This window comes from Panthera onca, chromosome B1 (assembly GCF_046562875.1).
Source record: "Panthera onca isolate mPanOnc1 chromosome B1, mPanOnc1 haplotype 2, whole genome shotgun sequence".
Classification (NCBI taxonomy): domain Eukaryota; kingdom Metazoa; phylum Chordata; class Mammalia; order Carnivora; family Felidae; genus Panthera; species Panthera onca.
In genome coordinates, this window is record NC_138342.1 from 45,090,879 (window position 1) to 45,111,554 (window position 20,676).

At 39.7% G+C, this 20,676-nt stretch overlaps 2 protein-coding genes across 16 annotated transcripts in view; one reads left to right on the forward strand and one right to left on the reverse strand.

Annotated features, from left to right (window-relative positions):
* The window catches only part of CRACD (capping protein inhibiting regulator of actin dynamics), a 274,714-nt gene extending 265,278 nt beyond the window's left edge, over nt 1–9,436 (forward strand). For all 9 annotated transcript variants that reach the window (XM_060655695.3, XM_060655693.3, XM_060655698.3 and 6 more), the window contains 2 exons: nt 383–545; nt 9,135–9,436. In XM_060655695.3, coding sequence (XP_060511678.3) covers nt 383–545; nt 9,135–9,295 — 324 coding nt within the window. In that variant the 3' untranslated portion in view covers nt 9,296–9,436. The remainder of the gene's footprint in view (nt 1–382; nt 546–9,134) is intronic.
* Nucleotides 9,437–14,639: 5,203 nt separating this feature from the next.
* AASDH (aminoadipate-semialdehyde dehydrogenase) overlaps nt 14,640–20,676 on the reverse strand; it is a 44,100-nt gene continuing 38,063 nt past the window's right edge. For 6 of the 7 annotated variants that reach the window (XM_060655715.3, XM_060655717.3, XM_060655714.3 and 3 more), the window contains 4 exons: nt 19,561–19,724; nt 18,334–18,456; nt 17,507–17,638; nt 14,867–15,451 (listed from right to left, as the gene is read on the reverse strand). In XM_060655715.3, coding sequence (XP_060511698.2) covers nt 15,062–15,451; nt 17,507–17,638; nt 18,334–18,456; nt 19,561–19,724 — 809 coding nt within the window. In that variant the 3' untranslated portion in view covers nt 14,867–15,061. Of the gene's footprint in view, nt 14,792–14,866; nt 15,452–17,506; nt 17,639–18,333; nt 18,457–19,560; nt 19,725–20,676 lie in introns of those variants that run through there. The other variant, XM_060655716.3, reaches the window with a different exon arrangement.

The following is a 20,676-nucleotide window of genomic DNA, read 5'->3' on the forward strand; positions in this document are numbered from 1 at the left end:
CAGGTTAACCTGATTTGGTAGAGTCCGTGATTATTAGCAGTGATCCACACACACTGCAGTTATGTGAGAAATAGGAAAGTGAATGGATTTGAGCAGTGAGTTGGGAGAAGAATCAGGAGTCTTGCTCTGTGGCCCTGATTTTATAGTCTGTTCACTGGGACTCCTACAAAAGTGGCTTTCCCTCTTTTGGGACCTTTGTCTTGAGCTGCTCCATGGCTGGCGTCATGGTTGGCCACACATTGCTCCCAAGTGCAGTCCCGTTTCTCCTTCAGAGGCAGAGGTTGGGGGCTGGCAGGCAGAAGCCCCCCCAAGGCCTTGCACGGTCAGTCTTTCCATGTCCTGAGGTTGAACACACACTTGCCCTGACTCTCTGCCCACCCAGGTCGGTGTCATCCTGCAGCCTGGAAGCAGCAGTATCAGCAGAGCGGGCTCCTTGCACAAGCACAGCCCACAGCTGGAGGAGAAGAAGCCGGAGACTGCAGCGTCCAGGCTTGAGCGCAGGGAACAGCTGAAAAAGGCCAACACTCTTCCCACATCTGTGACAGGTAGGGAGAGCAGGTCGGATTCCGTGTAACTGCAGTGACAGGCTTGTCTTCTCACAGCCACTTTACATCCTTGAGTTTGGGAACGGGCACAGCGTGCGAGGCTCTTCACAGCCCCAGAGGTCAGCTTTGAGAAAGCACTTCTGGTAAAGACCACCAGCAGCTCCCCACCACCAGTGGTATGGTGGTAAATGGTTAACGGTCACCCTTCAGGGACTGGGGAGACCTCTGATTTTAGTACTTGAGTTTTCATGGGGTAAATCCTCCCACTGTGGCCAGTTTCAAGCTACCAGTGTGGTGTCACCTGGCTCCCTAAATTCCTGGACATCAAACAAGCCCTCCCTCTCCGACACCCCGCTGCCTGTAGCCCCAACAAAATGAGGTTTGCTAACTTGCTCTCCTGTAAGGGAGACCATGTACCAGAAGAACCACCTAAAGAAAGGAAGAGGCAAGATTATCAGAGGATTTGGGGGGAAAAGGGTGAAGTTTAGGTAAAATTTAAGCGATGTGGGGTTTTGACAGGCTCAGAGCAGCGCAGGGTTGTATGTAAAGGGGTTCACATCAAACCTGAGCTGAAAAGTGCACTCAGGGTCCAGTTTCCTTTGACACAATAAACTTAAATTTGTGGAGGCTAAATCTGAAAACCCCTGCTTGGGGCTCTGCACCTAGCTGGAACTGGAAGCTGCTTCTCTGAATCAGTGACCCACGGGGCTCAGATGCTCCAGGCAAAGTGGGAAGGTCTCTGCTCACTGATGGGGACTCAGATAGCAAGTTTCTGACCACATTAATTAACAGCAGTGTTTCCTATTCATGACATATAAAAGATACACAATTAAAAAAATTCTTTATTCTATTAAAATGATTGGTCATGTTTCCAACTGTTACCTTGTTACAAATCACTTGAAGGAGGGATATGAATGGGAACAAGCTTCCTCCCAGGGGTTAACAGGGCCTGTTTTCCCTTCTGAGCAACGCTGTTCCCTAGAGGGCACCCACCCCCCAGATCTAGGCTTTGTAATGCCTTTGTTACCTGCCAGCTTGGGTATGGAAATGGAAAGAGGTCTCAACCACTAACGCTATACTTAATATTTTGGTGAGGAGAGAAAAAGCCTTTATATTTGAAAACCACTTTGGAGCACCGTATAAATTTCTCAATAACCTCCATGGGCATAATTTCATTTGATCTGACACCCAAGAATTGAAGGTTCTAAACAAACGGGTGTGCCACCAAGATCATTCTTTCAAAATAAAGTTCCAGAGTCAGAGATCACATACCTTTCTCTGACAGACTTCTTGGACGCTCTAAAGAGTTAATGCAGTTCAGAGTGGCTACAGCTCAATAAAGCAAACCTTTATTTTTGTATTTGTCTTTTCAGTCAGTATTTGTAGAGTTCTCATTCTGTGTAGGCCATTGCCACGGGCAGTAAATAGGACTCAGAGAGAAGCCAAGATCCCTCACCTTAGGAGGTCTCTAAGATCTGATAAAACAAGTGTTGGAATTGTGAGGCCATCCTGAAAGTCTAGAGAGCCGGCAGGGAGGGGAGGCCCCCAGCGCGAGCTTGGTACAGAGGGGAGCTTCTGACCTCACCAGTTTGATAAGTTCAAACTGCTGGTTTGATCTTTTTCTTCATGGAATTGACTGGTTGTATAGCTAGAATGACAACATTTACCTTTTATTTCTTATTATCATGTAGGCAGAGCTGTGCACAAAAACTTAGGCTTCTAGAAACTGTGAAATTAAAACCAACCATATTCTAATTCTGTATGTAATAGTTATGATCACCCACTTTCTTCCCCTAATTGTTCTCACTAAAGATGCCCAGTGTTTCACTGGGTTTTCCTTTCTGAATCTTTTACTTTTTTTTTTAATATAATTTATTGTCAAATTGGTTTCCATACAACACCCAGTGCTCATCCCAACAATGAGCTCATCCCTTGTCAATGCCCATCGCCCACTTGCCCCTCTCCTCCACCAACCCTCAGTTTATTCTCAGTTTTTAAGAGTCTCTTATGGTTTGCCTCCCTCCCTCTCTGTTTGTAACTTTTCCCCCTTCCCCTCCCCCATGGTCTTCTGTTAAGTTTCTCAAGATCCACGTATGAGTGAAAACATATGGTATCTTTCTCTGACTTATTTCACTTAGCATAATACCCTCCAGTTCCATCCATGTTGCTTCAGATGGCTAGATTTCGTTCTTTCTCATTGCCACGTAGTATTCCATTGTGTACATAAACACAGTTTCTTTATCCATTCATCAGCTGATGGATATTTAGGCTCTTTCCATAATTTGGCTATTGTTGAAAGTGCTGCTATAAACATTGGGGTACAAGTGCCCCTATACATCAGCACTCCTGTATCCCTTGGTTAAATTCCTAGCAGTGCTATTGCTGGGTCATAGGGTAGTTCTATTTTTAATTTTTTGAGGAACCTCCACACTGTTTTCCAGAGCGGCTGCACCAGTTTGCATGAATCCATTAGCAGTGCAAGAGGGTTCCCGTTTCTCCACATCCTTGCCAGCATCTGTGTTTTCCTGATTTGTTCATTTTAGCTGCTCTGACTGGCATGAGGTGGTATCTCAGCGTGGCTTTGATTTTTACTTCCCTGATGATGAGTGACGTTGAGCATCATTTCACGTGTCTGTTGGCCATCTAGATGTCTTATTTGGAGAACTGTCTATTCATGTCTTTCATTTCTTCACTGGATTATTTGTTTTTCGGGTGTGGAGTTTGGTGAGTTCTGTATTGATTTTAGATACTAGCCCTTTATCCAATATGTCATTTGTAAATATCTTTTCCCATTTCGTTGGTTGCCTTTTAGTTTTGTTGAATGTTTCCTTTGCAGTGCAGAAACTTTATCTTGATGAGGTCCCAATAGTTCATTTTTGTTTTAATTCCCTTGCCTTTGGATACACGTCGAGCATGAAATTGTTGTAGCTGAGGTCAAAGAGGTTGTTGCCTGCTTTCTCCTCTAGGGTTTTGATGGTTTCCTGTCTCACATTCAGGTCTTTCATCCATTTGGAGTTTATTTTTATGTATGCTGTAAGAAAGTGGTCTAGTTTCATTCTTCTGCATGTTGCTGTCCAGAACTCCCAGCACCATTTGTTAAAGAGACTTTCTTTTTTCCACTGGATGTTCTTTCCTGCTTTGTCAAAGATTAGTTGGCCATACATTTGTGGGTCCAATTCTGGGTTCTCTATTCTATTCCATTGGTCTGTCTGTTTTTGTGCCAATGACCATACAGTCTTGATGATTACAGTTTTGTAGTAGAGGCTAAAGTCTGGGATTGTGATGCCTCCCACTTTGGTTTTCTTCTTCAATGTTACTTTGGCTATTCAGGGTCTTTGTGGTTCCATACAAATTTTAGGATTGTTTGTTCTAGCTTTGAGAAGAATGCTGGTGCAATTTTGATTGGGATTGCATTGAATGTGTAGATTGCTTTTGGTAGTATTAACATTTTAATAATATTTATTCTTCCAATCCATGAGCATGGAATGTTTTTCCAATTCTTTGTGACTTCTTCAATTTCCTTCATAAACTTTCTATAGTTTTCAGCATACAGATCTTTTACATCTTTGGTTAGGTTTATTCTGAGGTATTTTATGGTTCTTGGTGCAATTGTAAATGGGATCAGTTTCTTTATTTCTCTTTCTGTTGCTTCATTATTGGTGTATAAAAATGCAAGATTTCGATACATTGATTTTGTACCCTGCGATTTTGCTGAATTCATGTATCCCTTCTAGCAGACTTTTGGGTGGAGTCTATTAGGTTTTCCATGTAGAGTATAATGTCATCTGCGAAAAGTGACAGTTTGACTTCTTCTTTGCCAATTTTCTTTTTAAATTTTTTTTAATGTTTATCTTTGAGAGAGGGAGAGAGACAGAGTGTGAGTGGGGAAGGGACAGAGAGAGGGGAGACACAGAATCTGAAGCAGGCTCCAGGCTCTGAGCTGTCAGCACAGAGCCCAACACAGGGCTTGAACTCACAGACCATGAGATCATGACCTGAGCCAAAGTTGGACATTTAACTGACTGAGCCACCCAGGCGCCCTCTTCTTTGCCAATTCTGATGCCTTTTATTTCATTTTGTTGTCTGATTGCTGATGCTCGCACTTCCAACACTATGTTAAACAACAGCAGTGAGAGTGGACATCCCTGTCATGTTCCTGATCTCAGGGGGAAAGCTCTCAGTTTTTCCCTATTGAGGATGATATTAGCTGTGGGCTTTTCATAAATTGCTTTTATGATGTTTAAGTATGTTCCTTCTATCTTGACTTTGACGGTTTTGATTAAGAAAGGATGCTGTATTTTGCCAAATGCTTTTTCTGCATCTATTGACAGGATCATATGGTTCTTTTCCTTTCTTCTATTAATGTGATGTATCACATTGATTGATTTGCGAATATTGAACCAGCCCTGCATCCCAGGAATGAATTCCACTTGATCATAGTGAATAATTCTTTTTATATACTGTTGAATTTGACTTGCTAGTATCTTGTTGAGAATTTTTGCATCCATATTCAGCAGGGATATTGGCCTGTAGTTCTCTTTTTTTGCTGGGTTTCTGTCTGGTTTGGGAATCAAAGTAATGCTGGCTTCATAGTATGAGTCCCGAAGTTTTCCTTCCATTTCTATTTTTTGGAACAGCTTGAGGATAGGTATCAACTCTGTGTTGAATGTATGGTAGAATTCCCCAGGGAAACCAACTGGTCCAGGACTCTATTCGTTGGGAGATTTTTGATAACTGATTCAGTTTCTTCACTAGTTATGGGTCTGTTCAAATTTTCTATTTCTTCCCGTTTGTCCAGTTTCCTGGCATACAATTTTTCATAGTATTCCTTGATAAGTTGCTTGTATTTCTGAGGCATTGGTTGTAATACATCCATTTTCATTCATGATTTTATCTATTTGGGTCATCTCCCTTTTCTTTTTGAGAAGCCTAGCTAGAGGTTTATCAATTTTATTTTTTCAAAAAACCAACTCTTGGTTTCATTGATCTGCTCTGCAGTTTTTTTAGATTCTATATTGTTTATTTCTGCTCTGATCTTTATTATTTCTCTTCTTCTGTTGGGTTTGAGGTGTCTTTGCTGTTCTGCTTCTAGTTCCTTTAGGTGTGCAGTTAGATTTTGTATTTGGGATTTTTCTTGTTTCTTGAGATAGGCCATTTTCCTCTTAGGACTGCCTTTGCTGCATCCCAAAGGGTTTGGATTGTTGTGCTTTCGTTTTCATTTGTTTCCATGTATTTTTTCTCTAACTGCCTGGCTGACCCATTCGTTCTTTAGTAGGATGTTCTTTAACCTCCATGCTTTTGGAGATTTTCCAGACTTTTTCCTGTGGTTGATTTCAATTTTCATAGCATTGTGATCTGGAAGTGTGAATGGTATGATCTCAATTCTTTTATATTTATTGAGGGCTGTTTTGTAACCCAGAATGTGATCTAGCTTGGAGAATGTTCCATGTGCACTCAAGAAGAAAGTATATTCTGCTGCTTCAGGATGTAGAGTTCTAAGTATATCTGTCAAGTCCATCTGGTCCAGTGTTTCATTCAGGGCCATTGTTTCTTTACTGATTTTCTGTCTAGATGATCTGTCCATTGTTATAAGTGGAGTATTAAAGTCCCCTACAATTACCACATTCTTACCAGTAAGATTACTTATGTTTGTGATTGTTTTATGTATTTGGGTGTTCCCGAATTCAGTGCATAGATATTTGTAATTGTTAGCTCTTCCTGCTGGATAGACCCCATAATTATTATATAATGCCATTCTTCATCTCTTGTTGCAGCCTTTAAAGTCTAGTTTTTCTGAAATAAGTATGGCTTTTCCAGCTTTCTTTTGACTTCCAGTACATGATAGATAGTTCTCCAACCCCTCACTTTCAATCTGAAGGTGTCCTCAGGTCTAAAATGGGTCTCTTGTAGACAGGAAATAGATGGGTCTTATTTTTTAATCCATTCTGATACCCTCTGTCTTTTGATTGGAGCATTTAGTCCATTTACATTCAGTGTTATTATTGAAAGATAGGGGTTTAGAGTCATTGTGTTATCTGTAGGTTTCATGGTTGTAGTGATGTCTCTGGTACTTTGTGGTCCTTGTAACATTTCACTCACAGAATCCCCCTTAGGATCTCTTGTAGAGCTGCTTTAGTTGTGATGGATGAATTCCTTCAGTTTTTGTTTGTTTGGGAAGACCTTTATCTCTCCTTCTATTCTGAATGACAGGCTTGCTGGATAAAGGATTACTGGTTGCATATTTTTCCTGTTCATCACATTGAAGATCTCCTGCCATTCCTTTCTGGTCTGCCAAGTTCCAGTAGATAGGTCTGCTACTACCCTTATGTGTCTACCTTTGTATGTTAAGACCTGTTTATCCCTAGCTGCTTTCAGAATTTTCTCTTTATCCTTGTATTTTGCCAGTTTCATTATGATACGTCGTGCAGTAAATTGATTCAAGTTACGTCTGAAGGGAGTTCTCTGTGCCTCTTGGATTTCAAGGTCTGTTTCCTTCCCTGGATTGGGAAAGTTCTCAGCTCTGATCTGTTCAAGTACACCTTCAGCCCCTTTCTTTCTCTCTCTTCTTCTTCTGGAACTCCTATGATATGGATATTGTTCCATTTGATTGAATCATTTAGTTCTCTAATTCTCCCCTGGTGATCCTGGGCTTTTTTTTTTAATCTCTTAGCTTCCTCTTTTTCCATGTTATCTTCTAATTCACCTCTTCTCCCCTCTGCCTCTTCAATCCATGCTGTGACCGCTTCCATTTTGCACCTCATTTATAGCATTTTTCAATTCATCATGACTATGTTTTAGTTCCTTGATCTCTGCATCAGTAGATTCTCTGCTGTCTTCTATGCCTTTTTCAAGCCCAGTGATTAATCTTATGACTATTTTTCTAAATTCTTGTTCATTTATATTGCTTATATCTGTTTTGATCAATTCTTTAGTGGCCACTCCTTCCTGGAATTTGAGGAGAATTCTTCCGTTTCGTCATTTTGGCTAGTTTTCTATCCCTTATGAGTTTTAAAAGCTTGTTATGTGCTCTGCACCTGTGAGCACTGCTTTATTAAAGAGGAAGTCATACACTGTCCAGGGCCTGGCCCTTCAGGAGGTGTGTTTTGGAGAGTTACTTGCTCTCTGTTGTTGTAACTTTGGTTATTTTATTTCCCTACTTGTAGTGATGTTTTGGACCCTCCACCAGGTGTGCTTTGATTTGTTCCTTGAAGTAGCTGTGGAAAGGAAAACAGATAAACAGGAAAGAAAAACACGCAATCACACAAATGAAACAAACAAAAACAATCAAAAAGCAAAAAACCAGAAACACCAGCTACAAGTAAAGAACAGGGTGGAGGTGGTGCTGATGGAAGAGCACATACAAAGAGAGAAATGACAGGGGCAGGGTAAAGGAAAAAATAAACATTGACCAGGCAGAGAGACTAAATAGCTTAATTCAGAGAGAGAGCAAGGAAAATAAAGGAGGAGGCAGAGAAAAAGAAATGAAGATAAAGTTATCTAGAGAAACTATAGGCTTGATTATTCCAGAGAGAGAAAGGAAAGGAGGTGGTGTAGAACATGTATCAAGAGAATGGATTAAATATGTCTGCTAAAACAAACCAACAGCCAGAGTACCCAGTCTAGAGGAGGGAATAGATAAGGAGAAAAGGAAGGAAGAATATATCTAAATAACAAGAATTGTCCTAGAATTAATCCAGGCAATGCAGCAGCACTAGTCTGGAGGAGGGGGCCATCTGGTTCCTCAGCATCTATCCCACTCCAGTAGACATGCAGTTACCTGGCATGAAGGGGCGTGGTTTGGTGTAGGCGGGTCCCACCTCCACTGTGGGCCCCAGGGACCCATCCCTGAGGCCCCACCTTGGTCGTGGTGGGGAGAAAAATGGCGACCTCCCAGCCTCTTCTCCACTGACCGGTGTCCCAAATCACTGCGCCGTCCTTGCTGTGCTGTGGGCACAGATGAGGAGGTCTGTCTCGCTCTGCCAACTTCCAAGCCCTGGTACTTGCTGGGATTTAAACTCCCGCTCCATGCGCCCCAGCCCTGGGGAAGCGCCTATGTTGTCCAGGCTGGTTTTGTCCTGTGCCACAGTACTTCAGGGAGAGGACTGCTTTCTCCTACTGTGGACTGCGTCCCTGACCTGCTCCCAAACCCGGGGGTGGCTCCCCTCCTCCCCAGGTGCACAAACAGGGCAGCCGGCCCCAGTACGAAGGCCCCAGAGTTAGAGATGGGATCCCTCTCCATCCTGGTCGGAGGTTTTTCTCTTGTCTAGATACAGTCCTACACTTCCCCAGCCACTCTTTCTCTTCCCTTTGTCTCTCTGCAGAAGAGGATCCTTCCTCTCCATGCCTACACGGCCCGTTTTATCTCCCCCAGTTCACAATCACCCACCTACAGCCCGTCAGGTTGTCCCAGTGTCTCCTTGTTAGACTCCTGTCTCTTTTCCTTCTAGACTCTCTGTTTGAGAGACATGGGAAGTATGGATCCCCCTACTTTTCCGCCATGTTGGCCGGCCCTGAAATCTTACCCTTCTGATACATCAAAATGTGGTTCTGACTTTTATTCTTATCCTTTTCCTTCTAAACACGATTCAGTGGAGATTTCGGATTCAGCTCCCCCTGCACCGCTGGTCAAAGAAGTCACCAAGAGGTTCTCAACCCCAGACGCTGCCCCCGTGTCAACAGAACCAGCTTGGCTGGCGTTGGCCAAAAGGAAAGCCAAGGCCTGGAGCGACTGTCCACAGATCATTAAGTAGAGTGACTCTTAACCCACTCCTGTTGCCAGTTATTGGCTCTTCTCTTGCCCTTGTTATTTATTTTTTATATGAGGTAAAGAAACCAAGCTAGGGAAAAGCAGCATGTTTTATAGGCTCTAAAATAATTGTTTAGAAACGGAACTGGTGGCGTTCCTTGTAAAGAGTGTATTTGCACAATCCTAGGTCCTGGTGCCTTGAGCTCCTCCTCGTTCTCAAGAGAAAATTCCATCCGAGGGACCACACAAAGCAAAATCTCCAAACTAAGAACTTCTTACGAGAGCCTACCATGCCCATTCTACAGCGCTCCACACATAACACACCCACACACCATTTAGAACATGTCCTTTTGCCAATATTTGTAATGGTTTGTGATTCTCTACTCCAGTTTACCCTACCATTTGTTTGGTGGTTTCTTTGCTTTTCTACAGTAATGGTAAAAGAGAGGATCATATAGATAGAAACAATAATGCCCATTCTCCTGAATGCAGTGAGTAACTAGGTATCGTAAGTTAACAGTCTGGCTGCCACCTCTTTCCGTGTCTGCTTTTCTGAATTCTCCCTGGTCTGAAACTGTAACATGCACATGTCCACCACACTGCTATTCTACAGGTCCTGCCACACCAGGACTCCCTTAAGAACATATTAAACATTTGGCCCAGTTGGCTCCTAGGCAACATTTTTATTTACCATCATGAAGAAAGGAAGCAACATATTCTCTTTCCATCTCTGAGAATCCCCATCTAGTGCAGTGGTACTTAAGATGTCCTGGCTCCATCCCAGTCCTACCTACCAAATTAGATCCTTTGAGGATGGGCCAGGACTGTCTATTCTGGCAAAACTCTTCAGACGAATTCTGATACATCCCAAAGGTTGAGAACCTTGGGGTAAACTGCTTCCAGTGTAATCTAGCTTTTAAAACTCTGAAAGGGAGGCTCATTTCACCCCAAGAAGCAAAAGTGAGAGAGGAAAAATAACCCATCCCCCAAACCAGCCATTTATTACAAGATAGGAGAGGCTACTGACATTACATGTCTCTGAATATTCCCTTAGGTCTTTAGGGAAAATTGACAGGAAGCCAAGATTTGGAGCCTTTGTACTAAGGACTTCCTATGGAAAGTTTCTTTCTTTACCGTAATTGAATGATTCATATTTAGAGTCAAATGTTCAAGAGCATTTATAATTTTGAGCATTCACCTTGCTACCTTTAAAAAACATCTCAGAGTCTAAAGTGGCCTTGTTGCTCCACACGTGGTCCAAAGGGACATGGCAAGCATGAAGCATAGACATACCAGCAAACCCACACTTTCTATTTCATGGTGCCGGCATATTCAACTTTTCTTAAGATTCTGACTCCACAATACAAGTACACATCCTTCACTCAGTGCAAGGGGAATCACATTCCTTTTTCCTCTCCTACAAAAACACATTTTATCAGTATCCATCATGCTGAGTTCCCTCAACATGCAATGTGCTGTTATTATTCTGTCATTTACCATATAGAAGGCATCTTCTGGAAATGATGGCTCAACCTCATGGTAGCAACTGGCAAGTGTGGTCAAGCGGATAGTTGTACTCTTGCAAGTCGGATTTAATATATATACTGGATCAGACTGTTAAGAATCAGTGTAACTTGAATTTTTTTTATTCCTGCGGGAAGCAATTAATATTCCAATGCATGTTTTCCACACTGATGTTCATTTCTAAATCAAACATGTAGGCATTTGTTAGTTTTCAGTGATTTCATTACTAACATAACACCCTTTTGAATGGCAGTCTTTCCACCTAGAGCCCTGGTATTCTAGTGCTACAGTAATTCTTCCAAACTTTGTCTTTCATCCTGCCAGCTTTGGATAATACCACAGTAAGGGTGGAGAACAGGGGGAAGAAATCAGATCACTGAAGAAGAATACTTAGAAGAGTCAACTCTCTACTGGCTCACATACCACATAGGAGAAACGCCTTAGTCACAAAGCTCCTATGAAAGTCTTTAGAAGTTAAGAGTACACTGGGGAAAGGGACAGTCAGAGCACTTACTTTCAACCACTTCCTGAAGGGTACATGTTTAATATTTCATGTAAAATGACTCCAAATTGCACTAAATACCAATGAAGTGTTATTTTGCTTTAGTTGTGCTGCAGTCTTTTCTGATTAACAAACTATGGGGGAAATTCAAAACAAAAACAGGTTTTTTTTTTTTAAATCAATGATTGCTATGTTAAATTTTTTTTTAAACTTGAAACACATACTTCTCTTGGCAAGGTTAACAGATTAACTCTGTTCATAAGCATATATAGAGAGTTTTTGTTTACTTTTTTAATTTTTCAAGTGCAATTGTTTCTTACACGTTAATTACTATTAATTATCATTTTAGCCAGTTATCAGCAAATTATAGTATGTATTCATTGTCTCTTCTTGTGACATTTAGTTTAATTGCTTATTTTAAAGCAGAAACATTAGTTACAGTGTCTTGCAATATTTTTAACCAATAATAAAATTAAGTAGAGACAACAATGAAAAATAGTGTGATTTTAATATTATTTTGAGATTTTTGGTTGTATAAAGTTTTAATGTAAAATGTCCATTACTGAAGGAAAGAGATCTTTCAATAAAAAATACATACAAGATCTTCAGCACTGATGGAATTTCCTTTTCAAGTTGAAGTTTTTACTATTTTCAATGACTATAAGCAAGCTCATATAGCTTTTGTTGAGAAAGAAAAATTTCAAGGCATTTTATGTGCTACCTTACATTTTTTACAAGGTGTTTTAGAGATAAGTAATGAGTAGGGGCAAATAAAATGTTTATCTCCATCCTAAATTGGAATTGAATGATCGGCATCCCAGACAAAACAATCTTACAGCCTCCTTACACAACACATGGGCCCCAGAACAGCAACAGTGGCTGGAGCTGAGAGAGCTGAGACCTTCTGAAAGGCAGCTTAGGGTCCCAGGCCAGACCTACTGACTCACAGGCCTGCACTAGGGCCAAGTGAGTGATGTGAGGCATTCATCTTGGGTGCCACAAACTATGTAATCAAGAAAAATACTATTTTCATACAGTATTATATATATAGTATATATAGTATGTATGTCTATATATAATATACATTATATATATACAATTATATACAAATATATGCATTATATATATACAATATATATACATTATATGTTATATATAATGTATATTATATATAGGTACTATATATAATGTATATTATATATAGGTACTATATATAATATATATAATATATATTAGTACTTGGGGTGCCTGGCTGGCTCAGTCAGTAGAACATGTGACTCTTGATCTCAGGGTTGTAGGCTCAAGCCCTAAACTGGGCCTAGAGATTACTTAATAAAATAAAAATTCATACAAATTCCAACATGAACAATTATCAAAATTTTAAATAAAGACAGGATCAGTATTGCTGGTTTTTCTTTTTGCCTCAGGTTCCATTATGGCCCAGCAAAACACACTTTCAGCCCTCTCAACTGTTAACGTGCATTTCACTCTAACAAGAGCTTCAGGTGGTTAATACATTAAGATTTAAGAAGCACTGGGGGCATCTGGGTGGTACAGTTGGTTAAGTATCCAACTTTGGCTCAGGTCATGATCTCATGGTTCGTGAGTTTGAACCCCACTTTGAGCTCCACACTCTCTCTGTCCCTTGTGAGATTCTGTCTCCCTCTATGTCTCTCACTCTCAAAAAAAAAAAAAAAAAAAAAAAGATTTAAGAAGCACTGATCTAAAACTTGGCAGAAGAGATGTTGTTCTTTTTGACCAGTCTGTACCTCAATCCCCACTCTAGGTTTGGGGAAATCTCCCAACTCATGGGTCTTGCACTCACCTCCCACCACCAAAGATGAAATGCCTGATATGTGCTCTTGTACTCTATCAGGGGCATGGAACCTGTTTCACTTAAAATTGGAAGAGACTCTGAATTTGTCTCCCAGTTGAAATCAATGAGGAAGTCTTACAGTGGTGGGTAACTGTGTATCTAGCATTAGTGGTCTGAGCATTTAGAGGTTCAAGAACAGCAGCTGTGTCTTCTCCAGGCCACAGTCATGCTGATTTCAGGCATTCATTGTTCCTGGCTGTATAGCTCTAGCCCTTGTTGCAAATCTCCAAGCTATTCAATATTCTTTTTAAAAATTCTTTTCTGCTTAAAATAGCCTAAGTTGACTTCTATAGCTTGCAGCCAAGGACTCTGGCATGTCTGATATTTGAGACTTTACTGATGAATAAATGGACCAGTTAAATGATACCACAGTTGACTGTAGAAAAGGGAAGGTGAACAACAGGATACATTTTTGTTACTTTATTAAGTGCCTGAGCACAAGTGTCTGGGATGTAATATGCCCTAAATAGTTCTTATTACTACCACTAGTGGCTAAATTCATAGTACCATAGCAAAAAAAAAGCTGCTTTATTACCTGAGCTATTATATCGTGAAATTTCAAGGAAAATTGAGACATTTTTTCATCTGAGTAATTTAAGTGACATGGAAAAGAAGATGACGTAACTTCTGCTCCAGTGATCCCTGCTGCTACCACCTAAAACTCCCTACTCTAACATACTACCCTAAAACTTAGTGGCTTAAAACAACTGCCATTTTATTATTTCTCAGGATTCTATGGGTGAGAAATTAAATGTCTGGCACCAGAATGGCCTGAATAGCTGGGGGCTGGCTGGAATGCTGGGGGCCACATGTGTAGGGCTTCACCTGTCCTTGGTTCTCTGGCTTCCTTGGTTTTCTTAGTAAACGTCAGGGCCATTCCCTCACGACATGGCCTCTCCGTCTAGCTGCCAGACTTCTCATGTGGCAGCTCTGGGATCCCATGAGAGCAGAAGTGCCCAGCCCTTCTTAAATCTTGGGCTCAGAAGTGACATTAGTGTCACCTCCACTGCATTCTATTGGTTAAAGCAAATCATGGACCAAGCCCAGGTGCAAGAGGAGACCGCATACAGGGCCTGGCTCCCAGGAGGAGCTATAATTCACCAGGGGCAACTTCATACCAAGCAAATGCAGGTATAAGCAAAGGTCTATGGCACTGGAGAAGCAGGTCCAGCCCCAAACCATACACATTAAGAGAATCAGGACACTTAAAAGTACATAGAGTTTTTTCTTTCCTGGTTTTTGTTGTGTTTCCTACCTCCAAGCCAGTGAAAAAAGGACATACAATCACAAAATCTAATAAATTGAGAAATACAGACACAAAAATATTCATCAAGATTTGTATATCAAAAATGGAAAAAAGAGGATAAATCAAAGAAACTATTATAGGAAGACAGATAAATATATACATAGATATAGTTCAATACTGGTATTTTGTTCACTTAAACATACTAAATAAGGAACCTAATTTAATAAAAAACATCCTACCTCTGAAAACCTTTCGTTAATAGATCTCACTGTAAATAAGTAAATGGTGTATTACATCATGGACTGAGTTTTTAACCCACCAAGTAAACTCTGATCTTCTTTTTCACAGAAGTCTATAAAAAAAAGAAAAAAGCCCAAAGTAAAATATCCATAGCCTAATTCAAAGAGTGCTACTAAATAAATTGATGTTTTTGTTCTATAATTCCTTTTAAAAGCATTTGTTCCGCTATAGGAAGTAAAATATGATCATTCTCCAATAAAATGTCATAGACAAGTTTCTTAAGCAAAAATAATCTTTAGTATAAAATAAGACTAATCCAAATGTTCTGTAACGATAAAATATTTTCAGATATCTCAGATAATCGAATAAGGACTGTACTTGATTATATTTGATGTCCACCCAGCAAATCCAGACAATAAACATAATTATTTCTACATCCAATGAGAAGCATTGATTCCCAGACCACAGGAGAAGAAAAGACTTGTCCAGGAAGTTCATACACACTTTGCAATCGTCCACTCTTAGATTCCAAGATCCACAGTTTCCCATCAGTAGATGCTGCTGCCAGCAACATTTCATTGCTACAATCTTGGTAACAGAAAGCAAACGGTGTCGCATACACCTGGGAAGTAGTTTCAAATTTCCACTGGAGGTGACCTTTCATATTACAACAGTAGATAAAGCAATCATGGGAACCAAAAAATATTTCTTGCTCTGATGCTGAGGTACATGGGGATGAAAAGATTGGTTCACTGGTAGAGAACTGCCAAACCTGAAGGACGAGAAAGGCAAAAATAATTCATCTAAGTTCAACAATTGTCGTGTAAAGCTTTAGGAAATTCTTAATAGAAATGTAAGCTATTAAATGGTTACTACACACAGAGAGAGGAAATAATGGCTTTTTCTGAAAAGTAGCATTCTCAAATTATACCTCTATTCCCAGTGGTAAAATCTAGAACAAAATACACTGGAGTGTTCATACTACATGAGTCACTGCTATGCAGAATATGATGAAATAAAACTAATTTGAACCCCATTCAAGAGCAAGCTATTACTATTATGTTCAGAGACACTAAGTTCAAAGATATAACTACACTCAGTTTTCAATGTATCTTATTAAAAACTAGATCTTCTTCTATTCTCCTAATGTAAGGAGATGGAAGTGACTGAAAAGGAAAATTTATGTGCAATAATTCAAATTAAAGGTTTAAACAAAAAGCCATGAGTTGTGTGTCTGCCTGTAGATATATACTCTCTACTTATTTTAAAGGTACCACAGACAAACCTGTCGGCCAATATTTTGAAGAAAAGAAGGAAAAGGCACAAGTCTAAGTAAGGTAGTGTTTACAGTAAAAGCAGAATAAAAAGCAAACAAAATGAGAACAGTGGGCATCTTCATGAAACAGGATTTGTAATCTTAATTCTGTCCCTCACTTGGAAAAATCATTTTCATCTATGGTTCACCCAAAAAAATAGGAGTAACAGTACTTGCCTCTTCTTACTTCTTAGGAATCTAAAGGTGAGAATATGTTCAAACTATTTTGTAAGGAAAAATATTAAGTGAACATCACAAAAGATCTCATCACAAAGTAATTGTCCCACATCAAGGAACTGCCAGGCCAGGCAGAGTGAAAGTAGAATAAAAAGCACCAGAGCAACACTGGCCACCACTGGGCTAACTCAGGGTGGAGTTAGCACTCTCTCAAGTATACAAATAGTCCCCAACATCAAACCTACAGCAGCAGTTGGGCCACCAGTGATAGTCACTTGCGGATAAAGAAGTGGAGATTATCCTCCCCCCCCCCCCCCAAAAAAAAGACCTAATGTAATGCAGAAGAAGCCTACCCTGCCAGTCATGAAGTTGAAGATGGCACTTCATACAATGCAATTTGGGTTATGCCACCTATTTTGGTTTTCATAGAAAAAGCAGGGGCATCTTTAAATGTTCAAACCTTGAGGTGCCGCGGTGGCTCAGTCGGTTAAATGTGTGAGATTCTTGATTTCGGCTCAGGTCATGATTTCAGTTTTGTGAGTTCGAGCCCCACATCAGGCTCTGTGCTGGCAGCACGGAGCCTGCCTGGGATTCCATCTCTCTCTGTCTGCCCTTAACCCATTCATGCTCTCTCTTTCTCTCTCAAAATAAATAAATAAATGTTCAAAACCTCAATAGAAATTATAATAAAATTGCCTAAAAACTGGTAAAGTTTTTGTTTGTTTAATGTTTATTTTTGATAGACAAAGCATGAGTGGGGGAGGGACAGAGAGAGAGAGAGAGAATCCAAGGCAGGTACCAGACTCTGAGCTGTCAGCACAGAGCCCAACAGGGCGCTCGAACTCATGAACCATAAGATCATGACCTGAGCCAAAGTCGGACGCTCAACTGACTGAGCCACCCAGACGCCCAAAAACTGGTCAAGTTTTTAAAATTGGGGGAGGGCAGGGTGCCTGGATGGCTCAGTTGGTTAGGTGTCTAACTGTATCTCAGCTCATGATCAGGTCAGGTTCATAAGTTCGAGCCCTGCATCCAGCTCTGTGCTACCAGCACAGAACCTGCTTAGCATTCTTTCTCTCCCTCCCTACCCCACTTTCTCTGTCAAAATAAATAAACTTTAAAAAAAATTGGGGGAGGGCACAAATAAAACAGTGTTTGAATCTTTTCAATCTACTATACTCTCATTCCAAAATTAAGAAACCTGTGGCTTGACAATTAAAATCAAACTAGTTTTCAATACAATGACTTAAGTGATGTTTACAATTTTACTTCAGTTGTCACCAACTATTATGACTTTGAGAAAGATAATGTAAAATGGAACCAGAAATTTTTTACCTGTTCTCCAAAGTGAGTAAAGCAGAGTAAATTTCCATCTACACACCCAATACAAATATACTGTAGGCAACACCGTGGAGAAGAAAAGAGTGGTTTTCCACAGGAATGTTTCCAAACTGTGTTCCCAGTGGCCTGCCATGAGCAAAAGCAATTCACAGCATTTAAATTATATTACTAATCAATTACCCTTTATGAAACAAACTCATAAAATCTCCCAGGGGCAAAGCTATAAACATCAGAAAGTGCTATAATGACATGCTGATATCATAAATGAAGCTAGCATACATATACACAGCTATAAAATTAATCAGTGCTCTTTATAAGAGGTGAAATAAAAACGTACAATAAAACCAGGATATAATTAGAACATAAGATCTATCCTTAAACTATTCTAAGTTTTAATATGACTGAGAAAATTCTACCAATTTAAAAAAACAGATCAAAGACATACATAGAACTTCTATCTTCATATCAATCATTTTTAAGGAGTTCTGGTCCAGTGAAAGCTGGACTATAGTTAATTAAAAACTACTTTAGGGGGCACCTGGGTGGCTCAGTCAGTTAAGCATCTGACTCTTGGTTTTGGCTCAAGTCAACATCTCACGGTTTCATGGGTTCCGGCTCCGCACTGGGCTCTGCACTGGCAGTGTGGAGCCTGATAGGGATTCTCGGTCTCCCTCTCTCTGCCCCTCCCCCACTCACACGGTCTCTCTCTCAAATTAATAAACTTAAAATTTTTTTTAAATACTTCAATTTTTCAGAATTCAAAGCAAAAATAAAACATTCAAGACAAATAATAAAATCAATATATGTTATTTTATGCCTACAGGATTTATAGCCAGTAACAGGCCTCCCAGTGTAGCCACATATAAATGATGTGGTATCAGGCTCAAACAAGGGGATGAAAAGACAGTTCCTCCACATTTTAACTTCCAAACACACTTCTTTTTCTGCAAATAAGAAAACAAATTAATTGGTTTCTGCTGGTGGTTAACAAATCTACATATCCGATTTCTCATATCACCTCTATTTAATTAATGTAAATTTTTATTCTTAGTATAAAAGTAATACAGTCTCACTGTAGAGATTCAAGTTAGTATAAAGATTACAAAGACCACCCAGAGAGAACCACTGTAAATATTTCAGCATTTTCCCTTTTGATCTTTTTGGGACATACAATAGTTTAATATAGTTGAGATCATTCTGAATATATACTGGCATCTAATTTAGCTCATTTACTTGGTAAAACTCTATTACTTTAATGCATAATATCTCATCTGAACATAAAATTATTTCTCTACCTTATCACTGAAACTTGTTTCAAACTAATTTCATGGTATCATAAACAAAACCTAGTAATAGACATCTCGGTGCACATAACTGTCCATGTTTCTGATTACTTTGGCAGGATAGAATCCTAGAAGAAGAATTTTACTGAATCAAAGGATATGAAAGTTAGCTGTGGCCCAACTGTTTTCTTCAGAGACTTCACTAGTTACAGTGCACCCCCCACCCCTCACCAGCATTTAACATATTCTGGTCTAATACTATCTGGTTATCTATCATGTAGTTTAAATTTTCAATCCTTTGATTACTAAAGATAGGAAACATTTAAATACATTTACTAGACACTTCTTCTTTGGGGTCTTTTATGTTTATATTCCTTGTTTATTTTTCTATCTGGGTGTTTATAATTTGTGTTTGTTCTTCCATTTATTCTTATAAATGAATCTTAACTCTGTCACATTTGCTTCAAATGGTTTTCCCCAACTTATCAGGTCTTATTGATATTTTTCCCTTTGTGATTCTTTATATTGTCAAGATGGTAATTCTAAGCTCTTTAGATTTAAAAACTCTGAGTAACAAATTTATTTGTGAAAATCTGGTAAGGATGTTAAAAATGTCTTAAGATACTAAGACTGTTAATTAACTCGTTCTTCCCAGACCGCAATGCTAAACTTAGGGGAAGAGTGAATACCGGCCCCGCTTTAGTCAAGAGCACTTGACAGTGTCCTACTCTTCTAAGCTTATAAGAAACTGATGAGGTTTCTCACATAAATATCTAAAGCATATGCATGCTGGTCATGAGATCCAATGTAAAGGAGTCCTGTGGTTGGATCCATGGTTGCTGAGCTTTTGACAGCATCCTTGGTAGTAAACATCCAGTATTCTTCTCCACTATTACTTTTCAGAACATAAACTAACCCATTATAACAGCCTGTTGGGAAACAAAATACAAAAGAGATTTAGATACATCACCAGAGAATAATTCTTTAGCCTAAACCATGACCATTTATTTATATTTGATGCTCTTTATGTGTACTACTATGTTCAGCTCAGGTTTAAACTTCAGCAATGTAAAGCAGAAAACCAAACAGAAATCACTTGTAAAAATACCTACTAGTAGGTATACCTCATTTTGTTTTTAAAGTACCATAAAGTGCTTCACTACTGAGAAAACAATGAAGCACAGTGCAGAAGAGAGATTTTGACAGACCTGGAATCAAATCTCTTCATGGCCATCATTGGGCAAATTACCCAGCATCGCTGAGCCTCAGATTTTTTCCTGCATGTGGACACATCTACTCCAGTGTTATTGTAATAATTAAGATAACATGGATTAAAGGGTGCCTGCATGGCTTAGTTGGTTGAGCATCCAACTCTTGATTTTGGCTCAGGTCATGATCTCATGGTTCGTGAGTGTCGGGCTCTTCATTGGGCCCCATATTGGGCTCTGTGCTGATGATGCACAGCCTGCTTGGGATCCTTTCTCTCTCCATCTCTGCCTCTCCTCCACTTGCTCTTTCTTTCTCAAGATAAATAAATAAAATATTTTTTAAAAAGATAATATGAATACCCAGTGCACAGGTGTTCAAGAAATGCTAACATTAACAATAGCTAACATTTATTGAGCTTTTACCTTGTGAAGTGTTATATCTGCAGTTTACAGATGACAAAAGGAAGCACAGACAGTTTTACTAGGGTAAAACTACTCAGCTGACATGTGGGTGAGCCAGGATTTGAATCTAAGAAGTCCAGCTTCAGAGCCTATGCACTTAACTACTATAGCAGACTGCTTTTCCCAAACTGCTACAACAGGTGAGAAGCTAGGGCAGGAGTTCCTGACTTGGTGTAGCCAGAATAACTCAGGCGACAGTAGGCGTGGTCAA